The 27838-nt window shown below is 41.2% G+C and overlaps 1 protein-coding gene across 7 annotated transcripts in view; it reads right to left on the bottom strand.

Moving 5' to 3' along the window:
* The window catches only part of nrg1 (neuregulin 1), a 619668-nt gene that overhangs the window by 3445 nt on the left and 588385 nt on the right, over positions 1 to 27838 (bottom strand). For 4 of the 7 annotated variants that reach the window (XM_055642174.1, XM_055642154.1, XM_055642130.1 and 1 more), the window contains 5 exons: positions 23052 to 23075; positions 16656 to 16758; positions 12125 to 12251; positions 5404 to 5534; positions 840 to 1043 (listed from right to left, as the gene is read on the bottom strand). In XM_055642174.1, coding sequence (XP_055498149.1) covers positions 840 to 1043; positions 5404 to 5534; positions 12125 to 12251; positions 16656 to 16758; positions 23052 to 23075 — 589 coding nt within the window. The remainder of the gene's footprint in view (positions 1 to 839; positions 1044 to 5403; positions 5535 to 12124; positions 12252 to 16655; positions 16759 to 23051; positions 23076 to 27838) is intronic. The other 3 variants (XM_055642164.1, XM_055642146.1, XM_055642137.1) reach the window with 1 other exon arrangement.

The following is a 27838-nucleotide window of genomic DNA, read 5'->3' as shown; positions in this document are numbered from 1 at the left end:
GTGCTAATCTTTTAGTCCCTGCAGTTGGACATATACCCCGGGTCCCTATGGTTACTGGAACACCTCCCACTGTATCAGAGGCATCACAGTGGAGCAACGGTAATGTTGCTGCCTTACAGCGCCAGAGACCCGGGTTCGATCCTGACTACGGGTGCTGTCTGTACATTCTTCCTGTGACGGTGTGGTTTCCACCAGGCACTCTGGTTTCCTCCCACATCCCGAAGAAGTATGGGTTTGTAGGTTAAGTGTTCAAGAAGGAACTGCAGATGCTGGTAGATCGAAGGTACACAAAATTGCTGGAGAAACTCAGCGGGTGCAGCAGCATCTATGGAGCGAAGAAAATAGGCGACGTTTCGGGCCGAAACGTCGCCTATTTTCTTCGCTCCATAGATGCTGCTGCACCCGCTGAGTTTCTCCAGCAATTTTGTGTACCTTGGGTTTGTAGGTTAATTGGCTTCTGTAAATCACTCCTAGTGTGTAGGGTAGCACTAGTGTATGGGTGATCATTGGTCAGCGTGGACTCAGAGAGCCAAAGGGCCTGTTTCCACACTGTATCTCTAAACTAAAACAAAAATAAATGAAGTAGGATTTTGCAATGAGCTATCACAAACTCGAAGGGCTGAATAGCATCCTTCTATGTTACAGGAAATATGATCAGGGTAAGTGCCCACCGTGACTGTTCTTCCCAATGACCAACTTTACCCTCCATCTGGTACAGGATCCACATCAGGGATCAGTAGTGGCCTGATGACCTGTAGGCCTGAAACTAAAGCTAACCTCAGCCCTCAGCCTCTACGCCCATGGTGCATTCAGCATATACAAACGCCCGAAGGATCTACCTTTCACTGTGCGGTGAATCTCGGAGAGAGTCCGGAGTGTCCCTGGAGTTCCTCACGCAGATAAACATCTCCCGCCGACTGGCCACCCCATTGAGGCGACCTCTGTGTTTGGCTGGGCTTGTCTGCCTGCTGGTTTCCACCGACGACGTCACAAGCACGGAATGACTGTTGGACGTGATGCTTTCCGTCTGACCCGTACTCCAACTGCAGGCAACACAAAGAGAAACAACTTCAGGTCTCTTATCCAGTCTTCCCATTGCAAAGATCTCAGAGGGAGAGAGCTCCCGCAACCTGCACCGGTGCAAGAACATTGGGATGGTTTGATTTTAACAAATTATTGGATATGCAGGGAATGGTGGGATTATGGAGTATATGCAGGTTGATAAGAGTTGATCTAGGCACCATGCTCGGGACAGACACTGACAGCCGAAGGGCCTGTTCCTGTGTTGTACTGTTCTATGTTTTATGGTCTCCCACTTCTTTGCGAGTGGGCAGATTAGGATCAAAGGAGATTGGGCTGCACAGTGGCGAAGCGGCAGAGTTGCTGCCGTACAGCGCCAGAGACTAAATTGTCCCTAGTGTTTAGGGTAGAACTAATGTATGTGTAATCTTTGGTCAGTGTGGGTTCCAATCTATATCTCTAAACTACCCCAAAACTAAATCATGGACACTGCAGTAATTATTTCCTGCTGATAACTGGATGTGCTATCTGTTATGGTGATCCCTGTGGACTTAGATGATCATAGCTAAAATGTGGAAAGTTACAAAAGAAATTGCATTTACGTTGCCCAAAAAAAACTATACTCAGACATCACAAAGGCTGTTAACATTCAGTTAATGTGGTCACACTTGTAACGGACCCCATAACTAACACTGAGGTAAAGACCAGCATCATATCATACTCCTCTCCCCTCCCACCTTGCCCCCTACCTACTCCAGAGTTGTTTTTTATCAGTTCCACAGTTGTCCACATAGTTTCTCTATGCCCTGTGTATGGCCGGCCTTCATTGGTCCCAGTCTTTTCTCGCCTCCAATTATTCACCGTCCCTGCCTCCCCCCACCCACTCCACCCCCTACATTCAGTCTAACGAAGGGTCCCGATCCAAAACATCACCCTTCCTTATTTCCCAGAAATGCTGCCTGATCCTTAGTTACTCCAGCACTTTGTGTCCATCTTTTGCGGGACCTGCTTTTCTTCGAATAGAGCCGTTCGGATTTTCTAACAGTGATCAGAGCGCAGGTGACGTGGTTCAACAACCAATCCAAAGAATGGAGCCTGTGACAGTGAGGCACTCTCCCTGTACTGCCAAGTTTTTGTGCTCTCATCTGTGTGGTTGGACTTGAAATCATAACCTTTGAAATAGAAGCAGGCGCACCCTAACAGTGCATTGACCAAAAATGTAGGACCAGTAATATAACACAGACATGTGATAATGGGAGTACCAACCGGTGGGTCAAGTGCTTATTTAAATCTTAAATAGCATTTTCAATATCTTGAGATTAAATCATCTGGATTATTTTCTGCCTGGTCTTCCTCACATCCCATTCAATCTAATAAATGCAATTGCCACATCTTAAGATCATAAGACATTGGGGCAGAATTAAGCCATTTGGCCCACCAAGTCTTCACCACCATTCGATCATGGCTGACCTTTTTTCCCCTCTCAACCCATCTCCTGCTTTCTCCCAGTAACCTTTGATGCCCTTACTAATCAAAAACCTATCAATCTCCACTTTAAAAACACCAAATGACTTGGCCTCCACAGCTGCCTTGTGGCAGTGAATTCCACAGATTGACCACCCTCCGGCTAAAGAAATTCCTCCTCATCTCCAATCTAAAGTTATGTCCCTTTATTTTGAGGGTGTGCCCTCTGGTCCTATACTCTCCCACTAGTGGAAACATCCTCTCCACACCCACTCTATCTCAGACAAAACTCTCTCAGTCCTGGCTGTAGGCAGCTTATTTGCTGCAGCGATCCATCTCCAAACTGCAGTTGTAGCGCCGATGATAACCAATTTGACACGCTGAGGCTTTTCTTGTGAGGATTTATCACTGGAGGTGGCTGGGGAGTGTTATTATGATGGGGTGTCAAAGGACCACATTTTAGTCCTATCTGAAAGATTCAGTCCTGGTGCATTCTTGCATGGTGGGAAGGGCTGCGTGACAACACTGTTGATACAGCCGCGATAAAAATGAAAATTTAATCAGAGGAAACAATGCCATTGACTCTTGCCCAATGTTCACATCTGGAAATGTTAGAGCAATCTGGTTTATAGGTTCCATTTAAATGTTGACAGGAAGGGGAGTGAAAAAAAGACAAGAGTTTGCAACTTAATTTATAAAACTGAAAGAAATGAGACATCCAAGGCAATGCAAATTTGTAACTTCCCATAGAGATTTAAATATGTTGACCATGGAAATTCACGTTTTTTTCTATGGCTCTCATTATTAGAAGTTTGAAACTTGAAAGGCCCACGATAGCTCGTGAAACGTGGTTATTCTTTGTTCATACACTCATAAATTATAGGAGCAGAATTAGACAATTCAGTCCATCAATTCTATTCTACCATTCAATAATGGCTGATCTATCTTTCTCTCTCAACCCCATTCTCCTCCACATAACCCCTGACACCCTTACTAATCAAGAATTTGCAAGAATCCTCCCTTTAAAATATCCATTGACTTGGCCTCCACAGCCACATGTGGCAATGAATTCACCACCCTCTGGCTAAATAAATCCCTCCTCAACTCCTTTCTAAATGTACGCTATTTTATTCTTTGTGCACTGCCTTGGTGAAACTTACTATTCTTACACTACAATTGTTGCACTTTTTGTAATTATCTACTTTTGTGTTTATCTATAGTATGATTTTTACTGGATTGTATGCAAAGCAAAGAAATTCACTGTACCTAGGTACATGTGACAAGGAAGTATCGTTGAAATCATTGATTAGATAGAAAAACAAAACGAGAGCACAGAAATTCGGTCAGGCCATCTGGTTCAAGTTGGTAAGTTTGTGACTGGGTGAACCACCTCCCATTCTACTGGATTCATTGATACTTTATTGTCACATGTACAGAGGTACACTGAAATGCTCTGTACTCTATGCATTGTACTCAATGTAATGTACTGTATGTACTCTAATCATATCAGTGCTTACTTCCTTTATAAGACTAGAAAAGATTGAAAATGCACAACAGAGAATTTTCATCAGCAGAGAGGAGGTGTGATTTCCATTACATTACTCTTTACATTAACTCTGCAGAGAGAGAGTTAATGTTTCAGGTCAATTACCTTATTCAGAAGGTCACTACTATGAAACGATTATCTCTGTATTTTCTCATCATAGATACTGCTAGATCAGCTGAGTTTTCCCAGGATCTCCACTTATAATTTTAGACCTCCGACATATGAAAAATACTATGCTTTTAGGTAATTCTGTACCTTTCTCCTTTAATGGTTTTCAAGTTTCCCTTTCCAATGAGTCTATGGTAATTTGCCTCGGTCATTCCAACCAATATCAAATTCCACATGCTTACCATTCGCTAGTTTTAAAGATGCTTCCCCTGAATTTTCTGTTGTTCTGTTTGTGACATTTATACATTTTAACCCCCAAATTGAACTCCCCATCTCGATAACTAACCTGCTGAATCTATTCATAGTTTTAGAGAAGGACATCAATCCACACATTTCTTTTCCTAAACAAAGGAATCTCAATCTGTTCATTCTTTCCCGACTGTTCGAAGCTCTTGCTGCTGTTGCAAACACAGTTGCAATTTTTGTTTTGCGTCTTCTATACCTGTATTAATATATGGAGAATTCCCTAACCAAGATGTTACGTGAGTTTAGCAAACCTTCATTGCTTCTGACTCTACCTCTCTAGAAATTGAACAAGAAAAGCACACTACAAGCACAATATCACATGGATGGTAGGTACCAGCATTTGGTGCTTGTGCAGTTAGGGACCCATATTCCTAACTGGCCCTTAAAAAGATTTTGGCATTCAGCTTGGCAGAGAGTGGAGGTGGAGACACAAGGAATTGCAGATGCTGGTACCTTGAGCAAAACACAAAGTGCTGGAGTATCTCAACAGGTCTGGCAGCATCTGTGGACAGAATGGATAGATGAAGTTTCAGGTAGGGACCCCTCTTTAGACTGAAGAAGGGACACAATCTGAAGTATCATCTATTCATTCCCTCCATGGCTGCTGCCAGACCCCCCTGAATTACTCCAGCACTTTGTGTTCTGGAGAGAGTCGAGGTGTTGGTTGGTGGATACTCCAAGTGGTGGCATTTCCATGCTCACACATTTATGGGGGAGCTGGTGCATTGTGAGTGCTGGTCAAGTGTGCCCACCATTGGTGTTGTCACCAGAGAGGCTTCAGTTGGAGATGCTGCCTGTCTGGCTGACAATCTGGCTGGAATGTGGACTTCCAGTGCCCGATCCCATCTATTTAGCATTCCCTTTGAATGGTGCACGTTTCCTTGCAGATCACTAGCACTATCCTACAAACAATCACTGCTCAGTGATTAAAGAAGGCGGTTTAGTCCAGGTTTCTTTACCTATGGCTGGGTGTGTGAGTGACGGTGGTAGAGTGATGGGCTGTGGATGTGTAGTGACTTGTTGAGAACGAGGTCTCCGTTTCCCGCTCAATGACGTGTTCAGTAGATCCAGGGTTTTTCAATATATATTGCTGCAAAAAGATAGCACAAGGTTAGATCACTGGAAGCTCAAAACCATAACAAGGTGCCCATCCTGGTGCCACTTTCGCCACTTGTTTATCTTCATGGAAATCACAACTCATGTAGGATCTACCTCCTCTCTGCCTAATAATTACAATAGATTGATTTTGAAGGTAACAGAACAGAGCCTCAGTAATTGTTAGCAACAGGAGTTCACTGATGAGCAGACAAACTCTAGAACTCTTGTTCATTTTTCAAAATACTCCTTTTCACTATCACGATGCACTTGTGATCTAGGTAAGATGATAAACCTTTGGCATTCACCGAGTACTAAAATGTTCCAGGTGTAAATGAAAATTGGGCACTCGAAAGCTCTGAGTTGAAATACAATACTGCAATGGGCTGCATTATACTGCATTTCAGATATTATTGTACCTATAAAACAAAATTACAGCCGGCGGCTGTCACTCTACTCAACAACGTACCTCGGTGACTGCCAATCACCACCCCCCCCCCGGACACTTATTATTATTTATTCAAATCATTTGCTATGTCGCTCTTCCAGGGAGATGCTAAATGCATTTCGTTGTCTCTGTACTGTACACTGACAATGACAATTAAAATTGAATCTGAATCTGAAAATTAGGTAGATCATCTGTAACCTGAGAATCAAAACGTAGGTGTTAAAGTTATCCCTCAATATATATGTCATATGGAGGGGTGACTGTGGTGAGGAAATATATGCTACGTCAGAGTCTGAAGAAGGGTCCTGACCAGAAACGTCGCCTATCCATGTCCTCTAGAAATACTGCATGACCTGCTAGGTTTTACTACAGCATTTTCTATTCTATGCAACATCACATTTTCTTGTTAAAACCCCTGATTTATTTTCAATAAATATCACGGAATTGCACATCATTTTAGAGAACAAATCCAGTATCAAGCGGATTTGTCTTTTAATGCCAATTTTATAACCTGCTATAATTTTGCAAAATAATAACAAGCAAGAGTGTGTTTGTATTTCCATGCTGAGTAACATCCTGATACGTATTTGGCAGCAAGATGGAGCCTGAATTTATCATTGTGAATCAGGTAACTTGTGCCAAATGAGTGTACTTCAGCTGCTTACGGCTCTGGTCACATTACAGGAAGGATCAGAAGGCACTAGAGAGGGTTCGAAGGAAATCTACCTAGGATGGAAAGGTTTATTTTTGATGAAAGATTGGTTAAATCAATGTTACAATCTTCCTCAATTTCCTACTGGGGGGGGGGGGGGGGGGGGGGGGGGGGGGGGGGGATTTTAATCAAGGTATATCAAAATATTGAGAGCCTGAATAAGAAGGATGTATACTATATGCCTTGGCAAACCATGCAATATGTAGGAGACATTGATTTGTGGTGAAGGTTTAGAGGAAAGTTAAAGAAATTAACTTTTGTCTAATCTTTAATTAAAAGATGCTAAGGTGTATTAGCTACAAGAAGAGATTGGACTAAATTGAATTGTTTTCTCTAGAATGCCGGAGGTCGATGGGAGACCCGATGAAAGTATATAAAATGATGAAAGGCATAGATAGGATGGACAGTCAGAACCTTTTTCCCCAGGGAGGAAAGGTCAAAGGGTAGAGGACATAGCTTTACGGTGAGAGAGGCAAAGTTTAAATGAGAAGTGCGGGGTAAGTTTTTTTTGTTCAGGCAGTGGTGGGTGTCTGGAGCGTGCTGCCAGCAGTGGTTGTGGAAACTGATGTTATTGTGGCACTTAGGAGGTCTTTAGATAGGCACATGGATATAGAAGCAATGGAGGGATATGGATCATGTGCAGGCAGATGCAATTGGTTTATATTGGCACCATGTTCAGCACAGGCATTGTGGGCCAAAGGGCCTGTTCCTGTGCTGTACTGCTCTATGTGTTATGTTTCATGAGAATCAAGAGTGTTTAATTGTCACATGTACCAAAAATGGAACGATTAAATTTTTATTTGCAGCAGCATAACAAATAACAGCTGTTAATACATTTGGTTGACAATAGACTATCACTGAGAACTAGTTTAGTCATTTTATTATTGTTACGTGTACCGAGGTACAGTGAAAAGCTTTTTGTTGAGTGCTATCCAGTCAAAGAAAATACTATACAGTACATGATTACAATCAAGCCGTCCACAGTGTACATAAAGTTGGATAAAGTCTGATTAAAGATAGTCCAAAGTTCTCCATTGAGGTAGATAGGAGGTCAGGACTGAGCTCTAGCTGGCGAGAGGATGGTTCAGTTGCCTGAATACAAATTGTCCCTGAACCTGGTGGTATGTGTTCTGTACCTCTTGCCTGATAGAAGAGGAGAGAAGAGGGCCTGGGGTGAGACTGGTCCTTGGTTATGCTGGGGGCCTTGACAAGGCTGCAAGAAGTATGGATGGAGTCAATGGAAGGGAAGTTGGTTTGAGTGATGGTCTAGGTCATGCCCACAACTCTCTGCAGTTTCTTCGTCTTGGATGGACCTACTCCCAAACCAGTCAGTGATGTATCCTGATACAATGCTTTCTCACTCTGTGAAAGTACAGGTACCACCATGTTGCAGTTGGCATCTGTTGAGATTGACACCACATTTTGTCATAAATTGCATCTACTAACAAACTGATCATGATAATTCTGCATTTATCGAAGCAAAGACACTGCCATCTTTAGACAAACTAATGCCACGCCATTAATATTGTACAACATCAAAAGGTAAATACACAATTCTTTGGACGTTAGATTTTAGAAATACAGCGTGGAAACAGGCCCACCCACCGATTCCGCATCGACAAGCAATCACCCCATACACTAACATTATCCTACACACTAGGGAAAATTTACAATTCACGAACCCATTTAACCTACAAACCTGTATGTCTTTGGAGCTTGCGAGGAAACCCGCGCGTTCACAGGGAGAATGTACAAATTCCGTACAGACAGCACCCATTGTTGGAACTGAACCCGGGTTTCTGGCACTCTACCACTGGTTAGGTTTATATTTTTACATGCTTAACTGACAAACACTGTTTCTCCTGCATTGTATCTTCACACAAAGGAGCATGTTGTTAATCTTTAGCTACAATGGGACAATGTTACGCACTGTACATCATACTGACATGGCACAGTGGCACATGATTGTCAATGCCATTTCACATTTTCGAAGTGTTAGCACAATATTGTAAAAATTGAAAGGAACATGATGTTCTTAGACATGATCCCATTATTTTCTACTGACCCATTCATAAAATGCTGTACTTCCATCCCGATAACATTGTCTAATTCTCCATCTGCCTCAGCGCATTTGTTGCCAAAACCTTTAAAACCATTGGTTTCTGTCAGTGTCACTATTCCAATGCAGTCCATGCCAACATGCTCCATTGTACTCTCAGTAAACAACATGCCATCCAATAATATATTGCTCAAACCCAACATCATGTCCCACTTACTTATTCCATCCCACTTCCCCAAACATGCTCTCAGTTTGTTGACCTAATATTCCCACCCTTACTTCAGACCTATCACAAGGTATCTGCTTTTGGGTCACTATATATACAAAATCCATTAACCTGAACTTGGTCCAGGGACCATCATGCCTTGTCAATTCTTGTTCTCACCCAGATGCCTCTTAGATGATATGGGAGCACCAGCCTGACTCCTCTTGGCCATCCCCTGAGTTTCATTGATCCACAATGTTTACACAGCCTCCAAATCATTTCTGTACTAGGGCAACCAGAAATGCTGACAATACTCGCAAATTGGGGCAGCATGGTGAGGCAGCGGTAGAGATGTTGCCTTACAGCGCCAGAGACCCAGGTTCGATCCTGACTATGTGTGCTGTCTGTGCAGAGTTTGTACGTTCTCCCCGTGACCTGCATGGGTTTTTTTCCGGTTGCTTTGGTTTCCTCCCACATTCCAAAGACGGACAGGTTTGTAGGTTAATTGGCTTCGGTAAAATTGTAAATTGTTCCTGGTGTGTGTAGAATAGTGTTAGTGTGCAGGGATTGCTGGTCTGCGCGAACTTGGTGGGCCGAAGGGCCTGTTTCCTCGCTGTATCTCTAACCTAACCTAAACTAAACCAAACAAAGGCCCTAAGCTCGGGATTTTCCTCTTTAAACCTCTCTGCCTCTCCTCCTCTCGTTTTAGCCTTCTAGGCTTTTTAAACCTTGTATCTTCACACACAGGAGCTGCATGTCTTTAATCTTTGGCTACAGTAGGACAAGTTCACACATTGTACATCATACTGAGAAGGCACAGAGGTAGATGTCTGGCTATGTCATTTTGCATCTTAAAAGTGCTAGCAATATATTGTAAAATTCAAAAGGAACATAATGTCCTTAACCTTTTCATATTAGAAGGATGTCCTCTGGTCACTTGTCCTAACATCTGAGTCACGGAGATACATGCACAGAAACAGACCCTTTGGCTCACTAAGTCCGCGCTGATAAATCATCTTTTTTTTTCTCCACGTTTTCTCATCAACCCTCCCCCCCAGATTCTACAACTCAACTACAAATTTGGGACAATTTAATGTGGCCAATTAACCTATCATCCCCTCTTATCTCCTCACCTAGTTCAGTATCAATTATACTGACACTAATAATATGTTCGCAAATAGAAAACTGTTAATCCAAGATTGTTTCTACTTAAAAATTAACTTTACAATGCATTATACTAACATAATTGACAGTACTGGCAGCGTTATGCTGTTGATGCTACATATTATATCTATTGATACACTAACACAATACTGTTAATTCTATTACGTACTGCCATATTAGCACGTTACTATTAATCCTGTGGTACATAAACCCACACATTAACACAATGCCTCTAACATTGTGTCAAATACAATGCCATTAAATCCATATTGTATGCACTAACACAATTCTATTAATTCTATGTTGTTTGCACTACACACAAACATAATGTCACTAATCCAAAACTAACCACTCCAACTCAATACTATTAATTATATATTATGTTCAATGACACACTAACACATTAGTAATTCTACATTGCCTGGTATCTTTGACAGCATAGAATTATAGACTAAGTAAAATACTATGGAAACAGTCTTTTCAGCTAAACTCATCCAGACTAAGATGCTCATCTTAAATAGTCCCAATTGCACGCATTAGGCCCATATCCCTCTAAACCTTTCTAATCCATGTGCCTGTCCAAATGTCTTTTAAATGTCATTGTATCTGCCTCAACCACTTCCTCTGGAAGCTCGTTTCATAAATGCACCACCCACTGTGTGAAGAAGTTGCCCCTTTTGTCCCTTTTAAATCACTACCTTCTCATCTTAAGCCTATACCCTCTAGCTTTTCATTCACCTTCCCCGGAAAAATACGAAAAATAATTCATCGTATCTCTGTTCATTATAACTATGCCTGAGCCTGCTCAACCTCTCAATATCACTCAGGCCCTCGATAAACTTGATAACCATGCCTTTTGTACATTTTCACACAAATCATTTAAATAAATGACAAACAGCAATGGGCCCAGCACCGATTCCTGAGGCAGATCACTAGTCGCATGCTTACAATGTGAAACCAAACTATCCACCCTCACCCTCTGCTTTCTACCATCAAGCCAATTATGTATCTAATTAGCAAGTACTTCCTGGATCCCAAACAGTCTAACCTTCCAGTCTAACCTACCATGCAGGATCGTGCCTTGCTTAAACTCCAACTTGCCTTCATCAATCCTCTTGGATACCTCTTCAAAACACCCTTAAGATTTGTGAGACACAATCGCCCACACATCAATCCATACTGACTATCAAGCAAATGAACAGTCCTCCATTAGCTAGAGTGCAGTCCTAACCTCCCATCAACCTCATAGGAGACCTTTGATCTTTCTTTAATGTGACTTTATCGGAATTCAATTGCATTACATGTTGTGCCCCTTATCCTTTATCTTTGCACTGTGGACATCTTGATTGTATTCATTATAGCTTTTTTTTTAGACAGGATAGCACGCAAACTAAAGCTTTGCACTGTATCTCGGTACATGTGGCAATAATAAACAAAGAAACCTATTCCTGATCAATTTTTGTCTATCCAAATGCTCAGCATTCTCTGCAAAATCTCAAGTGCTAAATATGCAGGACAACCCATTACACTGATGGCCTGTATTTATTGTGGTGGTGCCACTAGTAGCTGTTTAACTTAAGAGTACAACAGGTCCCCGAAGGGCTACAACAGATGCAGAGGGTCGAATGTATCACACAACTGTGATACATGCAGAGCCTCTGGACTCAGCAGTTATTTCCTTTGCATTCAATTTCCGTGGTTGAAATGCTCCATGGGAGGGAGATTAAAACACTTTATTTTATTGCATGTCAAAGAATTTTACTTTCTTTGAATGTGTGGATGTTGTACATTGCCTTCGGCTTAAAATATGTTTGACAGTTCTACAGTGCGGGTTGCAATTCTATTAGAAAATCATTTATATCTCAGGCATTTCTGTGGAAATGAACCAAAGACCTGGTGACACTGGGTGAATGCTCAGAAGCCTGGGCTGTAGCTGACAGGCACGGAGCACAATGCAGTGAATGCTTTTAATGGATATTGATGCCAGCTGAACTTACATTTGCCAACTGCACATTTTCCGCTGGGGGGTTTGCGTGATGGGGTCCATTTACAAGGTTTACCATGTTGTTTCTCTCAGAGCGGAGACTCTGTCTTAGCCGATCGTGTAACTTTTTCCTCTGTTTTCTGTAAATGACAGCGCAGACAATGCAATCAGGGACAAAAAGAATAAACATGATTTTAGACATTTTCTTTACATGAAAAGTAGTTGAAAATTCCAGGGATGAATTATCAGCACTTCTTTCCTTCAGCACCAGTGTAACATTCAAACTGAATGGCCAACCCTTTACGTATGGCTCATATGTTAGTCTTATTTAATCCTTCCTCTGCATCCTGTCCAAACCAAATGCTTCTAAAAATAAACACAGAGAAGAACGAACTGAATGAAAGGTTGTACTGATGGAAACCGTGTTGAGTTTGCAGCCATTCCTGCATGGCACAGTTGTGTGATACATTTGTAAACGAGAGGTTCTAAAGCAACTTCAACCCAAAAATTGTGTGTCGAAATACTTGAGAGAAGATTTACAAGGATGTTGCCAGGACTCGAGAGCCAGAGCGATAGGAGGAGGTTGAACAGACTCGGACTCTATTCCTTGGAACGCAGGAGGATGAGTGGTGATCTGATAGAGATGTACAAAATCATGAGAGGAATAGATCGGGTAGGCACACAGAGTCTCGTGCCCAGAGTAGGGGAATTAAGAACCAGAGGACATAGGTGAGGGGGATAGATTTAACACGTACCTGAGGGGCAGCCTTTTCACACAAAGGATATTGGGTGTGCAGAATGAGCTGCCGGCGGAGGTAGTTGATGTAGTGCAGCGTAGGTTTACCAGGTTAATTCCCGGGATGGCGGGACTGTCATATGCTGAGAGAATGAAGCTGCTGGGCTTGTACACTCTGGAGTTTAGAAGGATGAGAGGATATCTCATTGAAACTTGTACGATTATTAAGGGTTTGGACACGCTAGAGGCAAGAAACATGTTCCCGATGTTGGGGAAGTCCAGAACCTGGGGCCACAGTTTATGAATAAGGAGTAAGCCATTTAGAACGGAGATGAGGAAACGCTTTTTCTTACAGAGAGTGGTGAGTCTGTGGAATACTCTGCCTCAGAGGGCAGTGGAGGCAGGTTCTCTGGATGCTTTCAAGAGAGAGCTAGATAGGGCTCTTAAAAATAGCAGAGTCAGGGGATATGGGGGGAAGGCAGGAACGGGGTACTGATTGTGGATGATCAGCCATGATCACATTGAATGGTGGTGCTGGCTCAAAGGGCCGAATGGCCTACTCCTACACCTATTGTCTATTGTCTACTATTGCAACGTTTAAGAAACATTTAGACAGGTACATGGATATGACAGGTTTAGAGGGATAGGGGCCAAATGCAAGCAGGTGGTATTAGTGTAGATGGGACATGTTGGCCTGTGTGGGCAAGCTGGGCCGAAGGGCTTATTTCCATGCTGTAACTCTATGATAGGACCTTAAACCCAAATAAACTGTGGCAGGATTTAAGCTGCCTATCTTGCCTATTTTGATAACCCTTTTTCATTATGAAATGTATCCACACAATTCACCTCAGCCTCTTCATCAGGTAGTGAATTGCACATTTTATCTAACATGTGGATGTGGGAGGTTTTTCCTGAATTCCTTTTGGGACTTATTATTAACTAAAATTCATTGGCAATTGATTCTTGATCAGTAGCCCTAAATAGCCTCTGTCATAGTAAAGTCAATAGAACTGAATTTTGGGGGCAGAGCATAATATGTCAGCTGTTACACATGTGTAGTGCTACAGAACAGCGATAACTTTCTGGGACTTTATCTATATATCCTGTGGCTTTGGTTCTCTCATCATCTGACTCAGCCTATGAGTAAATCTACCCAGTTGGCCAAATCCTTTCCCTCTCTACGCAGATCATTTCACATAATGCATAACTGTTAGCAGTAAATAAAGCATAGTAAAAGTTGAAAATTGATCCCCGATTTTATGGACAAAGTGCACTCAAAGTTTATTCTTCTATCACTCGATAGATAGGGCGGCACAGTGGAGCAATGGTAGAGTTGCTGCCTTACAGTGCCAGAGACCAGGGTTAGATCCTGGCTACAGGTGTTGTTTGTATGGAGTCAGCATGTTCTCTCAGTGATCGTGTGGGTTTTCTCCGCTTTCCTCCCACATCCCAAAGACGTGCAGGCTTGCAGGTGAATTGTCTTCTGTAAATTACCCCTAGTGTGTAGGATTTGAAACTGGGATAAAATAGAACTAGTGCAGGGGTGATCATCGTTGGTCAGAGTGGACTTAGTGGGCCGAAGGGCCTGTTTCTGTGCTGATCTCTGAACTAAACTGGACCACACACAAGACAGCTAAGAAAATGGGTGGGCAACACCTGTAGAAATCTGGTGAGATGGATATCAATGAACCTCTAACCTTTATTCCTTTCCTCAGGGATATTATATGGTCTCAACTTCAAGGTGATGCAGCTGAGATTGGGAATTCACTCAGCTGGGTTAGGACAAAGTACTGTATATAAAGGAGACCATCACTACTTTTAAGAATTAATTTTAATTAATTATAAACAGAGTACATTTCGAGTATTCTTCTTATTCTGAATGACACATTGCTGGTTAAACTCTTTTGGGTAGTGGTGCCAGATGAACAAGATAGCAAGAATGAATTATTATGAATTGAAATAAGGAACTGCAGATGCTGTTTTTTTTTAAAAAAGACACAAAGTGCTGGAGTAATTCAACGGGTCAGGCAGTATTTCTGAACAACATGGACTGGTGGCATTTCATCACTGCAGTACTCCAGCACTTTGTCTAATAGTTATTAAACGTCTGACTTTCTTTGATTGGTTTTCAGTAGATGGGTGATCCCATTTTGAGACCATGCCAATGCTCAATTGTATTCCCATTACCTCTACAGTGCACTTTTTGGGGATTGGGGGGATATAGTGGGTGAGGAAAGAGCCAGATGTATTGAAAATAATCCCAACTCCCAAACTTCTGGGAATCCTTTATTTTTTAAGCGTTTGCCTACTAAACTGAAAGCAGGCAGCACAGTGGCAGAGTTGCTGCCTTACAGAGCCAGAGACCTGGGTTCGATTCTGACTACGGGTGCTGTCTGCTTGGGGTTTGTACATTCTCCCTGTGACCAAGTAGATTTACTACCAGTGCCCTGTTTTCCACCCCCACTAGAAAGACGTTCAGGTTTGTAGGTTAATTGGCATCTGTAAATTGTAAATTGTCACTCGTGTGTAGGATAGTGCTAGTGTATGGGGTCGGTGTCGACTCAATGGGCTGAAGAGCTCGTTTCCACACTGTATCTCTAAAGTCTAAAGTTAAGTCTAAAGTCATCGAACTATAGCTTTACTGTTTTTCTTTAAAACAAACAAAAATAGGATGAATTTTACCTATGCTGGTCTATTGGTGCACACAATACATCGGGGTTTAATAGTTAACGGTATTTATTGTAGGGTCAGAATACTAGTGACCGCTGATGTGATTGTCTTTGTTTAACACCAGCAATCAAAGCCAAATGTCTTCCCCCTTAAGTTGTTTAGCTGTACGGCCTTCTGGATGAAGGTTGTCAAAGTTGGGTTGCAAAGCACATTTACACAATGTCTAACAGCAGATCACAGAAGAATTTAACTTCAATGGAGAACTCCCTCAACTTTCACAACAAACCCAAACTCAATAAAGTCCAGCAGTATTCATTTTTCTTTCAGCATTTGCCCCATGGTCCATCTTTACATCTTTTCAGAAATGATTTATGCAAGATTATGGGCAGTTCTGAACTCTGGCCATCTGCCCAGGAAAATCTGTGTTGAGACATCCTGTTGAGACATTTCATTCAGATCCTTTTCAGCAGCAAAACGAAATCTTCATGCATCAGTTGTGATGTGTTCATACTTGGCTCTTTGTACAAACCAACGCCATTATTTACACTCCCATTTTCAATTATGCCTTATATTTCATTCCTCGAGTTTATCAGAGAGGGCCCATAATAAATGGCTACTAAATAGTCCTGTTTAGCAGCGTGGAAACAGAGAGTAGTAGAGATACAGCGTGGGAACAGGCCCTTCGGTCCACTGAGTCCATGCCAATCAACGATCACCCGTAGACTAGTTCAATGTTATTTCATTTCAGCTTCCTGCACGCTATTGGAAATTTACAGAAGCCAATTAACCTACAGACCTGCACCTCTTTGGAATGTGGGAGGAAATCGGGACACCTGGAAAAAAGCCCATGAGCTCATAGGGAGAACATACAAACTCAGTACATACAATACCCATTGTTAGGATCGAACCTGGGTCTCTGGCGCTTATTAGGCAACATCTCTACCAGCTGTGCCAACCTGTTGCAGATTCAAACTGCTTTACATTTTTTAAATATTGATTTGTGCAAAAGGGTGATTTTTCTTTCAAAGAAAACTGACTTTCAAACACAAAGCGAATATGTCTGGGTAATGGAAATAAAAGACAATAAAATAAAGCCCATTGATTGGGCTTTTTCATAACAAATGAAGCTGTGAATTACTTTGTTTTGCAGTACGCCACCACACACATGATGCCGACAACCAGGACAGCAATACAGATTCCTGTAATCGTCAGTACTCGCTTTTGGTACAGCTCCTCAGCCTCTGAAGAGAAAAACAGAAAGCAGGACGTCACAATCTGACACTTGCCACGTGACTCATAATGTTAGGTAAATACAATCACGTTGTTCTATTGATGAGGATAAAGTGCACATACAGTTTCCATTTTCCACCTGCTTTGCGCTTTTGGTTCAAAGTGGAAATACTGTACTTCTTTTTCGGTGAAAGGCAAGTCCTGGCTTATGCAAAACTTTAGTCTTTTATCTTAAGTTTCTTTGCAGTAATGTCCCGCTTCAGTTCTGCCTCAGCAGAAGCATGGTACTGACAGAGAACTGTATCTAACATGATTTTTAATTGTAGCTGTGGTGTCTGCAAGGATGTCTGTAGGCATCAGTGACCAAGTGCAAATCATCAGATGCCATTGCTATTTTGAGATCGGTCCATACTTTAAAACGACGCTTCCATATATGTATTCAGATAAATATTTCTCCATACATTTCTTGCAGACACCATATTGGCTTTCCCAATTAAGCCATAACATTTTTTTCAATTGATTCAACTCTTCTACATAAGCAAAGGACAAAAAGGAAACTGGAAATATTATATAAGCCAAAAATTGCCTTTTCTTGTCTTGCAGTACATTTAACAAAAACGCCTCAATTCTACATAACACTAAAGTCAAAATATTGTTGGGTGCTTACTCATTGATATTTTCTGCAGTATAGTCATGTGCAAGAGATATTTGCGGTCTATTCAATAGGCTATGTTTTTGAAGAATACACAAGTGCTTGAAAATATTTAATTCTGGGCATGTTTATTTCCACATCTCAACTCCTCCTTGAAGCCATGGATCAGGCAAGAGGAAAATTGCAAATCATTTTCAACCTTATTGATTGGGATGCGTTCATGTGCAACCCAACCTTTAACTTGAGCCGAGGTCACTGGCAGAGAAATATCACTGAGTAAAGCACCTTCAAGGTACATTTCAGAACAGAGGCAAGCTGACAGGGCTTGGGATATTTTCATCAATATGTTCGAAATAAAGGATTTTTTTTTTTACAATGCTTTTTTTTTTTTTTTGTAATCGAGAATGAACCATTTTCTAGAAAATCAGACAAAAATTGTAAGTTTTTCTTGCACTGCACTGATTCTTGGGATGTGCTGGACAGCTGCATGAGGAGAGATTTGGTTCACTAAGTTTTGACATTCACTAGAGGTTAGAAGGTTTAGAGGAGATCTAATTAAAATTTACAAAACTCTGACAGGGCAAGACTGTTTGCATGTGGGGATACTGTTGGAAGGTCTAGAAGTAGGGGTCACTGTGTCAGGTTACAGGGCAAGAAGTTTGAGGGGAAAAAGACGAGGAGAAATGTCTTTATTCAGGGGGTGGTGAATCTGTTGAATTCACTATTGCAGAAGGCTGTGGAGGCCAGGAATGTGTGGGTTAACATTAGATGAGCATTTGAAGGCACTGGGCCTGTACTTGCTGGAGTTTAGGAGGATGAGGGGGAACCGCACTGAAACTTACCGAATAGTGAAAGGCCTGGATAGAGTGAATGCGGAGAGGATGTTTCCGCTAGTGGGAGATTCTAGGACCAGAGGCCATAGCCTCAGAATAAAAGGACGTACCTTTAGAAAGGAAACAAGGAGCAATTAACCACCCTTAGTCAAGGGTTGTTAATATGTGGAATTTATTGCCATAGACGGCTATGGAGGCCAATTCAATGGATATATTTACGGTGGAGATCGATAGATTCTTGATTAGCACGGGTGGCAGGGGTCATGAGGAGAAGGCAGGAGAATGGGATTGAGAGGGAAAGATAGATCAGCCATGATTGAATGGTAGAGTAGACTTGATGGGGCGAGTGGCCTAATTCTGCTCCTAGAACCCATGAACTGACCAAGTACATTTAAGAAGGAGATCAGCATAATTTTGGAAGATGGATGGTGGGCAATGGGGAGGGAGTGGGAATATGCTATTGTGAGAGGATCTGCCACAATTGTATTGAATAGTAAAACAGGCTAGCGGGAATAAATGGACTGCTCCTGCTCCTATCTTCCCTGTTTTGACCTGAAAGCCACAGAGTAACATACGTGACAGCTATACCACACTGTGAGAAATTAGGAGGCTAACTCTTATCAAATCAGATGCATCGGTCAATACTCAAGCTTTGGACACTGTGGGTTAAATTGGACACTGATGGCAGTACATTGTGGGCTTTTATGCAAGACAAAAGTGCCCTTTGCACAAAAGACCCCACTTAATTCCTTAAGTTTATAACATTAAAATCTGGGATGTGTCAAAAATATTCTGTATTTATCACTTGTTTTGACAAGAGATATATATTAATGTAATAAAAAATGTCAAATACATGATATTGGCCTGTGAATCATCAAAGAACCATTAATAAAATCCAAATCGTGTAACTGCGGAGAAAATGAGAGAGTTCAAGCACAGTGCAAAAACTTCAAATTCTGCCCGATTTTTAAGAATACAAAGGAAAATATTATCTCAACAGCTGGCCGTGAGTGTGCTTACATTATTAACATGCTTTATGCCTCTTTCCTGTCTAGCTGGCCAATGGCCATCCTACTATTTACAATAACAACATGGGACAATCACAACAGATGGATCAACACCAAGTCCATACAAGACCAAACATCAATTCAAATGGAATAATCTAGGAATCCTAGACTCGCCAAAGCAGCGAGCGATTTTTTTTTTTTTTAAAAAGGAAAAGGAAAAGGATTGCAGAATAGTAGAGGTTTTAATTCATAAACAGTAGTTTCAGGTTAGAAAGCCAACTGTGGGCCTCGCATTGCATGCTTGGGAGAGGAAAATAAAATAGAGAAATACCTTGAAAAGAAAGTGATTGAAGTAAAGTGCGAAGGGATGTCCCACAAACATAACCACCGACTGACTGAACCAGCACTATAATTAATCACGACTTACTTTTGAAATGATAGAAAATATAACAAAGATAAAAATGAGAATGATTACATTTGAATTCAGTTGAGTTTAGTGTAAATTTACCAGAATGCTTCCTGGACTGGACCAGAATGCTAACTGTGACCTGAGATTACATCGAGTGGCACTCATTTGTTTAAGGGCTGATTTGATTGAGGTTGATTAATATTAGGAGGAACTAAATGGAGACAATCTCTTTCTGTTAGTTGAGGAAGTGGGAATCATAACTAACGTTATGGTCTACATTTTGGAGTAAGGGCAGGAAACATTTTGACATACAGAGAATGGTAGACTTTGTAATGGTCGTTTGCAAATGGTAAACATTACCAGGTCAATTATTAATTTGGAATTTAAGATTGATGGATTATTGATAACTAGAGGTTTGGGATGATTTGTGGAAATGACATATGGATGAAGCGAAGCTTGACGTTGAATGGCGGTAGTGAAGTTGAATGTTGGGAAGCTCAGGGGCCAAGTATTCCCCTCCTATTCCCGTGTTTCTATGGGTTAGGCAGCTTACTTTAACAATTTATTTATCTACTTCTTCTACTAGCAACCAGACATGGGACTGGTTGTGGATTATAAGAGATTGGTTTTGATGAAATGTTTTCATGTGTAAGTAACATGATCTGATATATATATATATATATTTGATATTTATATATATGCATATCAGATCATGTTACTTAAACATGAAAAAAAATATATATATTTATTTATGTATATATATATAGCACTGTTCTAAGTGCTGTGCATTTTCCTACTACCTCCTTAATGATGTTATTAATTTTTATAATTTTACCAATCTCGTCGCTTATAACTCCCAGGTAGAAGCAATCGGAATATCTGCCGATTCCATGTCTTTGAGTGAACATTTCCTTTCATACTCGAATAACAATAACTGCAGACACTGGTTTATACCAAGGAAAGACACAAAATGCTGGAGTAAAGGGCCTGTCCCACTTTCACGACCTTTGCCGAGTTTGCCCTTGACTCGTACTCGCAGCATGGTCATCACGAGGTCGTAGGTAGGCCGTGATGCTAGTCGTAGGTACTCGTGGCATCCAGTAGGTCGGGGCGTTTTTTCTAACCTGATGAAAAATGTCCACGAGTAAAAAAGGTCGTGAATTAGGTCGTGAAAGTGGGACACGCCCTTAACTCCGCAGGTCAGGCAGTGTCTCTGGAGAACATGGATAGATGACGTTTCGGGTCAGGACACTTTTTCAGTCTGAAGAAGGGTTCCGACCCGAAAGGTCAATCGACTATTTTCTCCAGAGACATCTGCTGAGTTACTCTAGCATTTTGTGTCATCCTTTCAAATTTTAATGTTTTCAGATAAATTTGCTAAATTCCCAACAATCCCAGGCCAATTTTCCGCCTGTCCTAGTAACACGCAAACCTATCGACGAGAATTGATTTAGTTCTGCCTATTCTTTGTTACTTGGAGGGCCTACATTTGTGTTTAAAATCTCTTAATATAAAAGACAATATCTTGTTCAATTTACTGAGGTCTGATGAGTTCCAGACATAGAGGGAAGTATCGTTCATTCTCCATTGTCTGTGGCTGCAGATGTTTGGGAGTTGTTGGAAGGATATGTGTTGATGGCCTTGCCCTGTACATCTACAGTAATCAACTACTGACGTTCAAGGCCGGCTCAGCTGAGAACACAGTGTTCTTCCCCTGACAGTCAAATAGAATACAGAGGAAGATTGCCATTATATGCAAGGGCTATCCCTATCCATACCCTGACGGGGGTAATAAATTCACAGGGCATTAAGATCTGGGTCTATACAGTGATCAATGGCAAAATAATGTTTAATTGCAAGATGGTTTTATTTTTAAAGTAATTTAAAATTGGCTCAAATAAGTGGCCATTAGCTTGAGCAGGCAATAAACTCTTAAATTATTGTTAAACTAAACAGGGCAACTGGGATGGGAAAGGGAGGAGGAGGGGTGGGGGGGGTTCGAGGAGAGCTCTTTTATATTCTCCAGAGCAGCAGTCATCTGCCAACAATAGAGAGATAGTCGAACACAACACCCTCTATCTCAAGCATTTTGCTAGTAAAGATGCTTTTCAATTTTCAAAGAATTCAGCCACAAATATCATTTCCTTTTGGCAAAAATACTACCTCCTGTAAATGGAAGCAATTTCAATTTCAATTATTGTTTGGAACATTCTCCTCTCACTGTCAGGTCATAAGTTTCAATCTTGAGGCTTTTAGTTTGTTTATTCATTTTTATTCCCACTAAGAGTTTAGAAATCCTGGCTAGACTGTAAAGCATTAACAAGATACAGGAAGCCTTCACCCTAAGTGGGAAAAGGGAATTTGCAATCAACTTTTTATCTGACAAGTGTGGACGTCTTGTTTGACTGGCACAGAAGGTAGTTGAGGCCAGTTCATTGGCTATATTTAAGAGGGAGTTAGATGTGGCCCTTGTGGCTAAAGGGATCAGGGGGTATGGAGAGAAGGCAGGGATGGGATACTGAGTTGGATGATCAGCCATGATCATATTGAATGGCAGTGCATGCTCGAAGGGCCGAATGGCCTACTCCTGCACCTATTTTTTATGTTTCTATGTTTCTATGCCTCCATTGAGAACTGGTATTGTGAAACTGTGTTAGAATGAGGACCGAGTTTCATATTTCGAATATAATATACATTTTAAATGACTTTAAACATTTGAAAGACATTTGGACAGGTAAATTAATAGGAAAGGTTTAGAGGGATATGGGCTGAATGCGGGCAGGTGGGATTAGTTTAGATGGAGCATCTTGGGTGCCTGACCTAAGACGTCATCTGCCCATTTTCCTCCACTGATGCCACCCGACCCTCTGAGATCCTCCAGCACTTTGTGTTTTGTATTAGATCATTTGTCCTGTGTTATCATGCTACCAATTGTGTACACTTATTAGACGATGAACTATTTTAATAGCAGATGTTTCTTTTTTTATGTTATTATGCAGTGATTTAGTTTGATTAGATCCTTCTTAAAACAAAAAGTTAAAAAAGTCATGACACTAAATAGATGATGGAAACCAAACAGTGATGGAGCAATGGAATTATGTGGATGGTGGATCAGCCTTGAAATGGATAGCAAGGCCCTACTCCTGATGACACATCCACATCTCAGCATGCAGCTTGACTGAGACACGCGGTCAGATTCCTTGTCACACATTATCTACGTGCTAGCCACAAAAAGTGTGGGACCATGGCAGACTGGCAGTTATGGCTGGATCATCCCTTCCAAAAGTAACAGGAGCACGGTGGGTGGGGTGGGAAAGGGAAGAGAGACTGGGTTAGGGATCGGAGGGAGGTAAATATGTGGCATGTTCTAGTCTGCAGATTAAAAGCAATGATATGTCCATACCCATAAATTCAATTCCAAGATGCTCTGCCAATGCAGAAAGTTGACAAAAAAGGAAAGAACAAGGGAGAAAAAGTTTCAGAGAAGAGCAGTTCAACATACTAGGGGGGAAAAAATCACACAAATAACATGGTTAGCCTGTGTTTGCACACCAGAGACAATGACGAGAGGTCACATTCCAGAGAAAACAGTGCTGACATAAGCTGCTTTAGTGCTCTGCAAAATGCATACTATGCTCAACAATAAATAACACACCTAGAAAATAGTTGGTTTGCATTGAATTGAATGGAATTAATTGAATGGAATAATTGAATTAAATAATTCAATTACTCAAGCAAAAAAAAGAGACATGTTGGTAATATTGCAAGAACATTGATTGGTGTATTCAGATGGAAATCAATCTTTTATTAAGACTTAATTGTCATTTTGTGAGGTAAAGCAATGCTTTGGTGATGTATAAGTTTGGACAACATAATTGGCCAGTCTGACTTTGTTCACAGTGAACAATTATTTTCAAAAATATATAATTTATGCCCTAATTCTCAATAACAGGGACATTTTATATGAATGAGAATTGTGACCCTGTGCATAAAGTTGGGGGCAACATGACATTTCACTACTGGAGATACGTCAAATGATATTGCTTTAAACCAAAGGGGACATTCTGTCCCAGTTTGAAAGATGGAGATTCTCTCAAGTCAAATCTATCTTATAATTTCCAAGTATTTGTGTAAGTTGAATACCTTCACATATGACAAAATACTTATTTCAATTATCTGACATCTTAATGTAGCTGCAATAAGGTTATCCCATTAATCATATTTAAATTTCCTAATTTTACTTATTTCCTTACTTAGTGTCTTTCTTTCTATGGTTATACCATTAGCTAATGTGGAGCTCATTTGAAATACTATTTAACTTAAATCATTTCCGACTATTTAACTTCACATCACTTCAAAAAGGCATTGTGTAAGTCAACATTGCGTTAGTCCACAATTATTTTAAATGTAAAAATTTGGAAGTAATTTCCTTTAAAAGCAAATAACACGCTGGCCCAATTTCACAAATCAAATAGTGAATTTGTAATGTTCATCTAATTTCTACTGCCAGCGATAAATTTGATAGATTTAACTTCAGTTTCATCAGCGGGGCCCTGAGGAAACTGAAGAACGTTTTGCATGAGCACTGCTAAATACAAACATTAGTTTTGTTGGAAGAGAGAAAACAAGCAAGAGTTAAAATAGCAAACATGCTCAAGTGTGCATGCTGCTCCAATCATAATGCCGATTTACACATATACAATATTAGGTGGAATTACAATCATTAAGAGAGAAAATGAGGAAAACATATAGCAATTTTACGAAACATTGGGAACAAGAGCCACAATATTAACGATGCATGCTCACAAAACTGGAACATAGATTCAACATGCTTCACAATCCCATGGGCATCTAAACCTCCCATTACACCCCACCAAGCTCCATCATTCAACTAACTTAAAGGATATAGACAGTTACCTTAAAGATCTGACTAGCTATTAAAGTTGTCTGGTTACTGTCAGGCTACCACTTAAAATATTTTCAACTCTATAAACTGTGAGGTTGGCTTTCTATCAGAGGGAGGAGCATGACATAGGAGTAATGATGCCTAGTATTTGAGAGCAAACAGTTTGGGTTCAGTTTTCTTTGGAAGTTAAAAACAAACAAGTATTTAATTCTCTGTCTCGGACATGAGTTTGACCAGCAGAGTATTCCTGACTATTTGGATATTCAGTTAACCGGGGAACAGATTTCAGAGCCATTAGCAGTAGAAACCAAAGACCTCTTTGCGTGATCTTGCACTGCAATCATCATTAATGTTAATAACCAAGCAAATGGTTGGGGTAGTGGAGCCAGTATTGAAATTCAGTCCATTTGAGCCTTCAGCTAAAAGGGAGCTGTATGTAGGGCAATAGTTGGAAAGGTTACAATAACTCTGTCCTTATTTTCATTTTACTTTCAAAATTGTGACATCCACATTTACAGTGGGAAATGTTCATCTAATCTCGTTTCCTCATAATGACAAGCAAAGAGAAAATGCAGCAAATACTGAGCAGTCCAACCAGCATCTATGGTGAGAATAACGGTTAAACTTTCAGGTTGATTATGTTTTGTTTTAGTTTTGAAAGTACAGTGCGGAAACAGGCCTTTCGACCCACCGAGTCCGCGCCTCCCAGGGATCACCCCATACACAAGCGCTATCCTACACACCAGGGACAATTTACATTTTTACTGAAGCCAATCAACCTACAAATGTGTACGTCTTTAGAGTGTGAGAGGAAATCGGAGAATCTGGAGGAAACCCATGCGGTCACAGGGAGAACATACAAACTTTGTATAGACAGCAGACGTAGTCAGGATTAAGCCCGTGTCTCTGGCACTACAAGACTGCAGCCCTACTGCTGCCCAGTATTTGCTGCCTTTTGAAAGGTGCTCAACCTGAAATGTTAAGTCTGTTTCTCTTCCTATCGATTCTGCCTAATCTGTTGAGTATTGGATTTGTATTTTGGATTTTCAGCAGGTTTTGAACCTTGTAATGACAATCTCCCATTGGGGGAGGTGTTACACTGCCTCCAGTGTTGGGAGGGCGTCATTACAATGTGCGAGGTTGGCATAAGCACTTCCTAATATTGGTGCAGATGTCAGAATTTTGAATAACAACAAGTTAGGCATTTAAGGAATGAAGTGCTAATTAACAAACTTCAACGTTATCTAACAGCGCATTTGATGGTCATCTATAGCTCTGAATCAATTCCCTCTAATGTCTGTCTAAAACAAATGGCCCTCGACTTTATCTGTTAAAAAAGATTTGTTTAGTAAAATAAATAAATACAGAATCTGAGCTCTGGAATGTGCAATTCAGGATTTATCAGTAGCATTTGGCTGATACTCGTGGGCTGTTATCATATCCTCTTCCCTTTGTTTTTTTAAGTAACACATTCTTCGTGCACTCTGTGGAATGGATGCTGCCTAAGGTTGTGTCAGAGCAACATAGTATTTTGTCCATGAGCACGACAGGAAGGTTGGAGTTGCAGTTTGGTGCTATCAGAAGGAGACATGTCTGAGCAGTTGTTTCCTCAGTGGCACTATCAGCATCCTTTAATGTTTCCTCAGACATTATTCAGATACCAGTCGGTCTGCTCTACTTCGCATTTTTAACACGGGGACTCCCGACCCATCATACGTATGGGCGCAATCTCCGCAGAGACTGGCGGAGGGTTTGAGGCGGATGTGTGCCTTCACCCTCTCAGGACAACTAACAATACACAATAAATTCCAGCCTCACCAATAATGCCTACATCTCTTGAGCAAACCAACAATAGTTGACACCCTTGACAACTCAAGGGTATAAGAGAGAACTAAGGACCTTTTTGTTGCCCAGCAATTTGGGTTCACTTTGATGGAATAATTTGGCATTAATCTTAGAAACCTCTCTGTCTCTGACACAGACCAGACCTCTCATCATTGACTCCATCTACACTTCACACTGCCTTGGAAAAGCAGTCAACATAATCAAAGAAATGTCCTACCCTGGTCATTCCTTCTTCTCCCATCTGGTAGAAGGTGCAGAAGGTTGAAAGCACACACCACCAGACTCAGGAATAGCTTCTTCCCCTCCGTTATCAGTTTTTCATAAGCGAGGATACTGTTCGATTCACTTCTGCCCCAATCAGCGCATTGGACTTTGTCTAAGGAACTGATGTGCTACAATGCTGAGAACTGTATTTGAACTGATTGCATCTCTGCATGGTACATCTAATCTGATCTGTTTGGATAGCACGCAAAACAAAGCTTTTCACTGCACCTTGGTACATGTGACAATAATAAACCTAAACAATAGACAATAGGTGCAGGAGTAGGCCATTCGGCCCTTCGAGCCAGCACCGCCATTCAATGTGATCATGGCTGATCATTTCCAATCAATACCCCTGCCTTCTCCCCATATCCCCTGACTCCGCAATTTCTAAGAGCCCTATCTAGAGCTCTCTTGAAAGCATCCAGAGAACCCGCCTCCACCGCCCTCTGAGGCAGAGAATTCCACACTCACAACTCTCTGTGAGAAAAAGTGTTTCCTCATCTCCGTTCTAAATGGCTTACTCCTTATTCTTAAACTGTGGCCCCTGGTTCTGGACTCCCCCAACATCGGGAACATGTTCCCTGCCTCTAGCATGCCCAAGCCTTTATCTCCTTACCAAATATCAAATTATATCAAATTATAAACTAGCTTAAGAGATAGTGGAGGATGTTAAACAGTTGGGAGTTAGGCTGAAATGACCTTCCCAAATGATTCTCATAAGGATGAAGGCATCTGACCTTCTAAGAAGGATTAAAGGTTATGTCTGGAGTGAATTCTTCAGAGCTAACTCACTTCATGTTCTGATCAGATGGATATAGTTTGGTTTCTAAAAATTGTTTCTTTACCCTGCTTTATTTCTCATATTCTCTAACCCTCGACACCTCGTTTCCACATTCACTCTCTATCTCTTCTCCTCTTCTCTCAATTCTGTCCTTATATTCTCTCCTCCCACTGCCAATGGGTTACTGATTTCTGTGTTTAAGAAGGAACTGCAGATGCTGGAAAATCGAAGGTACACAAAAATGCTGGAGAAACTCAGTGGGTGCAGCAGCATCGATGGAGTGAAGGAAATAGGCAACGTTTCGGGCCGAAACCCTACTGATTTCTGTTTGGCTTGCTGGGAACAAAGGTGGATGGGTGAGGTGAAGACGTCGGTTCGCTGGTCAATCGACATG

Source organism: Leucoraja erinacea, chromosome 1 (assembly GCF_028641065.1).
Source record: "Leucoraja erinacea ecotype New England chromosome 1, Leri_hhj_1, whole genome shotgun sequence".
NCBI classification, from domain to species: domain Eukaryota; kingdom Metazoa; phylum Chordata; class Chondrichthyes; order Rajiformes; family Rajidae; genus Leucoraja; species Leucoraja erinaceus.
The sequence above is the reverse complement of the archived record's forward strand: the minus strand, read 5'-3'. Positions and strand labels throughout refer to the sequence as shown.